The sequence below is a fragment of the Maniola jurtina genome, chromosome 4, assembly GCF_905333055.1.
Source record: "Maniola jurtina chromosome 4, ilManJurt1.1, whole genome shotgun sequence".
NCBI lineage: Eukaryota > Metazoa > Arthropoda > Insecta > Lepidoptera > Nymphalidae > Maniola > Maniola jurtina.
The window spans coordinates 10,620,658-10,628,211 of NC_060032.1; the positions used below are offsets into that span (position 1 = coordinate 10,620,658).

The 7,554-nt window shown below is 33.2% G+C and overlaps 1 protein-coding gene across 1 annotated transcript; it reads right to left on the reverse strand.

Moving 5' to 3' along the window:
- Nucleotides 1–398: 398 nt before the first annotated feature.
- LOC123864348 (cytochrome P450 6k1-like) lies at nucleotides 399–7,281 on the reverse strand. Its single transcript, XM_045904709.1, has 8 exons — nucleotides 6,909–7,281; nucleotides 5,581–5,736; nucleotides 5,185–5,369; nucleotides 4,110–4,267; nucleotides 2,758–2,876; nucleotides 2,347–2,452; nucleotides 1,565–1,813; nucleotides 399–674 (listed from the first exon to the last, which is right to left on the reverse strand). The coding sequence occupies exons 1-8, from the start codon at nucleotides 7,266–7,268 to the stop codon at nucleotides 520–522; spliced, it is 1,488 nt and encodes a 495-aa protein (XP_045760665.1). The 5' UTR covers nucleotides 7,269–7,281; the 3' UTR covers nucleotides 399–519.
- Between the last annotated feature and the right edge of the window lie 273 nt (nucleotides 7,282–7,554).

Genomic DNA, 7,554 nt, shown 5'->3' on the forward strand with positions numbered 1-7,554 from the left:
ATGTAAATTACAAAAAACTGCAATGAGGTGTCGAAACATAATGATTTACATAATCGTTCGTATGCTTAAACTTATAATTAATATTTTTAATTTTACACTGGTACACTTACCCTTCCCAGTATGTCTACATATATGTAATAATATAGGAGCTGGCGAACAAAACGCTGAAATTGCACGAAATAAAATTTCATACGTGAGGAGCAAAAAACTAAATCATATAGGTAACGCTTGCAAAACGGTACTGTAATTATATCGTTTTGATCAAATCACGAAATTTTAAGTTTGCATTCAATTTTACCACCGTTTTAGTCGTTTTAGGCCGTTTTGCTGGAAATGAGTTCAAGTTTGTACCTATTTAGTGATCGAAGTCGTGAACTTTGGACTTAATTTCAGTACCGTTTTAGGCTGTTTTGTCCATTCTGATATTGAAATAAAAGTATTTTTATCAGAAGTGTAATTATGCCGCTTTGTTCGCCAGATCCTCAATCAAACTAATCTATAACTACACTGGTATATTTTTCAACGTTCAATAAATTTTACGCTGATTTGCTTGGGCGCCAAAAGATAAGAGTTTGGATCTGTTGTAACAGAGTATGGCACGGCTGGCTCTACTCTGTATTTAAGGATCAGTTGAGACAAAGCTGCTCGCATTTGCATCATTCCATATCTTTTACCTAAAAAATGTAAGTTCATTAAAGTTATAACAAGTGTAAATTAATAATGTATAACATCCCCGACAAGTGAACTAGAAAAGAGTAACTAGAAAAGAGCTGATAACTTTCAAACGGCTGAACCGATTTTCTTGGATTATAGTTAAGAACACTCTCGATCAAGTCATCTTTCAAACAAAAAAAAAACTAAATTAAAATCGGTTCTTTAGTGACGATGCCACAGACAGATACACAGATAGGTACACACGTCAAACTTATAACACCCCTCTTTTTGGGTCGGGGGTTAACAAAACAGTAAAAATCCAACAGTATTAAAATATGCCTATTAGTCTTTTACTGTTATCATCATTATTCATCCATTTAACCGATTTTGATGAAATGTACCTACAGAGATAGTTCATATCAATTATTTTATTTTCCGGGATGAAAAGTAGCTTGTGTCCGTCACCGGTTAGTCTTTGTTTCGAAAAGTTAGAGTTCCACGGGATAAAAAAAACCCATATTCACGCAGAAGAAGTCGCGAGCTTCATCTAATTTTAAAATAGTGCGTGTTAGATGTGACAGAACATAAATATAAGGTAGGCTTCCGTAATCATGCCTATAAAAAACGCCCAGTAGGTAGCGACCAAAAACAAAAATAATTTATTTACAAACAAGGCTATTTTTTGTGTGATTTTTTCTCACTATATTTCTTGTTTGACACCAATCAGGTACACATTATCTTGGTCAATTACTTTAATAGCTAGTTAGTATAGAAAACCTCCTTTTTGAACCCTCTCTCACATCCCCTGGTTAAAACCATGAGCACAAGCGCATAAGTATTATCTACAATAGATGCGCCTCTGGTTTCAACACTTGAAGAATATGTAAGTATTAACGCATTAAAATGTTACCTATACAAATCCGTGGTCCTTCGCCAAAGGCAATAAAGGTGTAGTTAAGGTTGTCACTCTCGGAGTAAGAATCGAAACGCTCGGGCCGCCATTCCATCGGATCAGGAAAATATTTCTCGTCGTAGTGTATTGCAAGTACGTTGACGAACACGGGGACACCCTTTTCTATTGTGACGTGGTCATCTAGTTTATATTCCTTCAGACAAACTCGATCCAAATATCCTAATGGAGGATATTTTCTCAAAGTTTCTGAAATGAATTATCATGAAAATATTTTTAGGATTTTAATGTTCGTTTGTTAAATATGTATTCTAAACAGAAACTGTTTATCATCATCAACCCATCGTCGGCTCAGTACTGAACACCGGTCTCCTCTTAGAAGGGTTTGGCCATAGTCTACCGCGCTGGTCAAGTGCAGACCGGCAGACAGCCCTCACCTTCGAGAACATTATGGGAAACTCTCAGGCATGCAGGTTTCCTCACGATTTTACCTTCACCGTTATAGCAAGTGATATTTAATTACTAATGATCATGGCTCCGAAAAGCTAGAGGCGTGAAACCGGGATCGAAATTCGAACCCCCGAACCCCCAACTGGGAGGCCGACTTCTTAACCACTAGGCTTCTACTTCAATAAAATTTTAATAAAATGTTTTTGTTCCATCATAACTTAAAATATATTTTATTACATTTTTTTATTTATTTGACAATCAGAAAGGAATTTATTTCTTTTTTTTTAAATAAAATGTGTTAAGTATATCAGTAACTTATAATTTAACCGTACCGTGAATGCATGACGTCATATACTTTAGTTCCAACAATTTATTATAGTCCAAAATATCCTCTCCATTTTCTTTTACTGCCATTTCGACTTCATTATAAAGTTTAGCCTGTAAAACATTTTTGTTATAGTTCTGGTTAGGAGTACTATCCCCACTTATATTGGTACCTTTACACAACTACTTTTTAATTACCATAAAAGTTTTAAGGGCGAATACTGGAAAAAATATTTTAAATGTGCCATCAGATATCTTATTTTTAACTTTAATTTAACAAAGATATTTAAGTTTGTTTTGTTTTGGATATTATTGTGTATGTACTAACTAGATTTCTATTTTATTAACTTGTCATTTTTGCTTTATTAAACAACATGTATGTATACTTAATTTCTAATTATTATATACAAAGTACAAACCTGTTCTTCCGGATGATAAGCCAATTCATGAAGACAATAACTGAGAGCAGAAGAGGAAGTTTCAACTGAACCAAAAATGAATGCAGCTGCTTGCGCCACCAATATGTCATCAGCCATTTCTACCGAGCAACGTACAAATTACAAATGGTTAAATGTTAATCTGATGTTAACAAAATGAGGCTTTCTGTAAGTGAAGCTGGAGTTCGGACGTGGCGCCGAACCGAAAGTGAGTCGTGTAAACAAATAATAAAAATCGCCGTTGTGTGCCAGCGCCGCGCCGCCTCTTTGCTGTATACTTAGTCGTTGCCGTGCTTTTATTATGTAGAAATTAGAATAGACCAAGTGGCGGCGTAAGGCCGGTGCGGGCGGGCGATTTTTACCCGACTACGGCAAAGCCAAAAGGAAGCGTGTGATTTTGGCAGTCTATGTATGTATGTATGTAGGTTTGTATTTTTGTAAGTGTGTAACGTAGCGCCTAAACTACTGAGCCGATTTTGATGAATAAAGTGTCAATCGCTTCGTTATTGTGCTCCGGATGACTTAAGCTACATTTTATACGAAAAAAATCGACCTGACGATTGTTACATCCAAAAGTTGGGGTCTTCAAAAAAAATTTTACTATTGTATCGAGTGGGATATCAGATGAAAGAGAAAAAAATTCTAAGTTCATAAATATAAATATAGCACAATGTTATTAATACCCCGAGCGACAGAAAAACAATTTTATAGTATATCTATCGCTATTTATCGCCGGTTCGCGGCCAGTAGTCGAGTTTTAGTGTTGTTTAACTTTATCTTGTTATTTCTTTACTTTCGGTCCATCACCTGGCCGGCGCCGGCTTCGTGTATAGGACGTTTTTTAAACTGCTTTAAAAACGTGTTAAGCATTTAATTTCAACTAAGTACAACTGTAAATTAAAAATTTATAACACCCCCGACAAGTGAAGGTTACAGTAACTAGAAAAGAGCTCATAACTTTGAAACGGCTGAACCGATTTTCTTGGATTATAGCTAAGAATACTCTCGATCAAGCCACCTTTCAAACAAAAAAAAACTAAATTAAAATTGGTTTATAAGTTTAGGAGCTACGATGCCACAGACAGATACACACGTCAAACTTTTAACACTCCTCTTTTTGGGTCGGGGGTTAAAAATGGAAATGAAAACTAAAATTGAGTGGTGCAAGTATTCTAAATCTTAATAACAGTGTTGTAACGCTGTCAGTACAATTAATAACATTAATTATGTATTACGTAACGATATGGCGGCCACAGTGGTCCTTTCTCAGTTTGTATGTGCGATACGTACGGGCAATAGACATCAGCAAAGTATGAATTCAGACCAAAACTTACCCTCAGTACTAGCTGGTAGTTCCAATTTTTCTCTTAAACTCAGTAAGTGACTCACCAAATCTTTATAGTGAGCGTTTTCATTTTTTTTACGTTCTTCGACAACGTTCCAAAATAACATTCTTAAATAGTTAGCTGCTTCTTCAGAAAAAAATTTCACTCTAAAAACAACAATATTTAAAAATATCCGAATCAACCAATGGATGATTTCATTAGTTAATAGCTCAACTGTATTCATCTGATTAGTATATTGTTATGTAAATTGCTATTAAAACTATTATTATTAAAAATAATTTGGATTTCATGGGGTTTAATTATATTTGTGCGGAACTCTCACTCTTTTTCAAAAATATAAGACGAAGTTACTCCTTATAACATTATTTAAGTGCCAGTGAAATTCCTGTCAAAATCGGTCAGCCATTTAAAAAATTAGCCAAAACAAATAGACAGACAGACAGACAGTTGAAAATTTTAAAATTGTTTTTTGTTATAAGTACCGCATATACTTTGAAAGTTTCATATGCATTTAGTAAAAAGCTGTAATTTTTACATTACAAACAGACACTGCAATTTTATTTATTTGCTTAGATGAATAACAAGTGTAAATTACACCCCCGACAATTGAAGGTTACAGTAACTAGAAAAGAGCTGATAACTTTCGAAAGGCTAAATCGATTTTCTTGGATTATAGCTAAGGACACTCTCTTTCGGCCAGCTTTCAAACAAAAAAAAACTAAGTTAAAATCGGTTCATTAGTTTAGGAGCTACGATGCCACAGACAGATAGACAGATACACAGAATTACAGATACACACGTCAAACTTAGAACACCCGTCTTTTTGGGTCGGGGTCAAAAAAGGATTCCGACGAATTGAGAACCTTCTTAAAGTTAACATTGAGGCACAGTGTGCATTGCACACTGAAAACCATATCGATGGAAAACTCCGAGTGTCTAACCGTCAAAGCATAATTAATTATTTTAAAAATGGACAATAACTATATTATTATGGCTCATAATTAACCATAGGTATGTTTTTTATTCTTTTCTATAACTTGTTTTCATAACCTTAATTTATTACCTTAGAACAACAGCTACTGCAGGCATGACAAAAATTGAGATAAATTTGAAGCCACGCCAGAATGTCCATTTGACCATGTGTCTTGTTATGTACCACAACGGTGAATTTTGGTTATTTAAAACACTGACTCGTATTCCAAAAACGGAGTAAGCTACTGTATCTGATATATACATCGAAAACAGTTCCTGGAAAATGTTTAATTAAAATAAGTCTTCTTCTTCTCTTTCTTGGGTCTTTTCCGCATTTAGACGTATTCCTAAATTTAAATAGATTCCTAAATTTTTAAGTTTTTGTAAAAGTAATATAAAACTATTAGTTTCAAGCATTATATTCGGGCAAAAAGTATGCTTATTTTTATGAAAAGGTTTAAATTTAGTGATGTTCAATAAATTTTACCTTTAGATTCACCGTCTTTTTGTTATCGATGTAATCTTGTTTGATCCTCAGCACCAATTCTTTTGCGTTAAAGTTCATAAGCTCAGTAATGCCCTTTAGACGCATAGGTGTGAACATGGGAGTGATCTCATTTCTTACATTCTTCCATAGTGGATTCTGTAACATTAAAATTAGTTTCAAATCATATTTTGGCTTTTATTTTAAAATTTGGGTTTTATTTGTTACGCCTATCGGTTGACAATTATTGTGATGATGACACAGAGTATTATCATTTTCAATTCTATTCTAATCATTCGTAGAAGGGCGCTGTTCTAGGAGTCTTTAGGAATCAATTAACAGGGCTCTCTCCGTCACTCGTTTCCACTCGTTTCATACAATCGTAGTTCCAATTTCATTTGAATATTAAGCAACCAAAGTCCATGAAAGTTTGCAGACATATTTTAGAAACTAATATCTGTGTCTGTGGTGTTTTAGATTTTCCTAAAAATATATAGTTTTAAAATTACAGGGGCTCAAAGATTTGTATGTAAATTTTAAAGACCGCGTAACTTTGAAACCGAATATTTTAACAGAAATCTGGAAAACCACAGACATAGATATTAGTTTCTAGAATATGTCTGCAAAATTTCATGGACTTTGGTTGCTTAATATTCAAATGAAATTGGAACTACGATTGTATGAAACGAGTGACGGATTGAGCCCTCTTAAATCCAGTAATAAAAAATGAAAAATAATATTTTCCAATGTTTGCGCTTTTTATCGAAAACAATGAATGTTTCAAAAAAACTATTTCACTCAAGGCAATCAAATTATACTTTTCTGGATAAATTGTAAATTACTCTCCAAAGATTTTTTAACAAAGATTGCTTAAATCTATGAAATGGGAAACCTTTTAAATGTTTTAAGAAATCAACGAGGATTACAAACGATTACAAACGAAAAAATTTAATAAACTTATAATACAAATTTCGCTTTAATTTTTTTAAAATAAAGGCTTTTTAAAAAGGTTAAAAATGCTATCATTTTTGTTAAAGGTTTTGAAAGGTAGTAATTAATACGACGCATAGTGCGATGTTAACGCTTTTCACAAATTATTATCGATACTTTTGAATCAAATCTCTTTCATGGCTAGTAAACGACGTTTTTTATTTTACGATACGATACGAATACGATAAAACATTTTATCACACTGAATCCTTAATAGATGATTTGAGATTTTAATCTGCACAATCTAAAATTGTACTTCTATTTAAGTTGTTTATTGTCTTACTTTTGTCTTTCTTTTTAAGATGGTGTACAATAAAACTTATTTCATGTTATCAACTTACGTTTGCAGTAAACAAGTTTAAGCAACCTAGATGGTCCGTTGGGTTGGAATTTACAGATCTGTCTTGAAAATACTCAAAATCCTTTCTAAGTATCTGTCTTGCAAGTTCTGGTGTTTGTACCACCAACGCTGGTTTCCAACTCAAAAATATTCCAACGTAATCCGTCGGATGCCTCTTTCTCAATTCAAAACAAAAATCCCAAACACTTTTTCTCATAATAAACCCTAAGTTTCCGAAAAAGAAATAAGGCTCATCATATGGGATACCACGATTTTTCCAGTAATTATATCTTTTGTATGAACACAAATATAGGAATAAAAAGCAAGCTATCGCAGCACAAATTATGTAATTTGCTATCATACTTGTGCTTGAATGGACAATCGTAAAACGACTAAAAATAAACTAACAATAACATATATCATTATGTCTATTGAAGGTCTAATGTTTAAGTTTTTTTCTGTATCTACACTAATATAAAGATGTAAGTTAGTTTGTGAATTTGTATGTAAAGGGCACTTAATCTCCGGAACTAATTAATCGATTCTGAAAATTCTGTTATTAGTAGGATAGCTTTAGCTACATTATCAATTAGTAGGTACTTTAGGCTATAAATTATATCACGCGGACAAAACAACTAAATATTAAC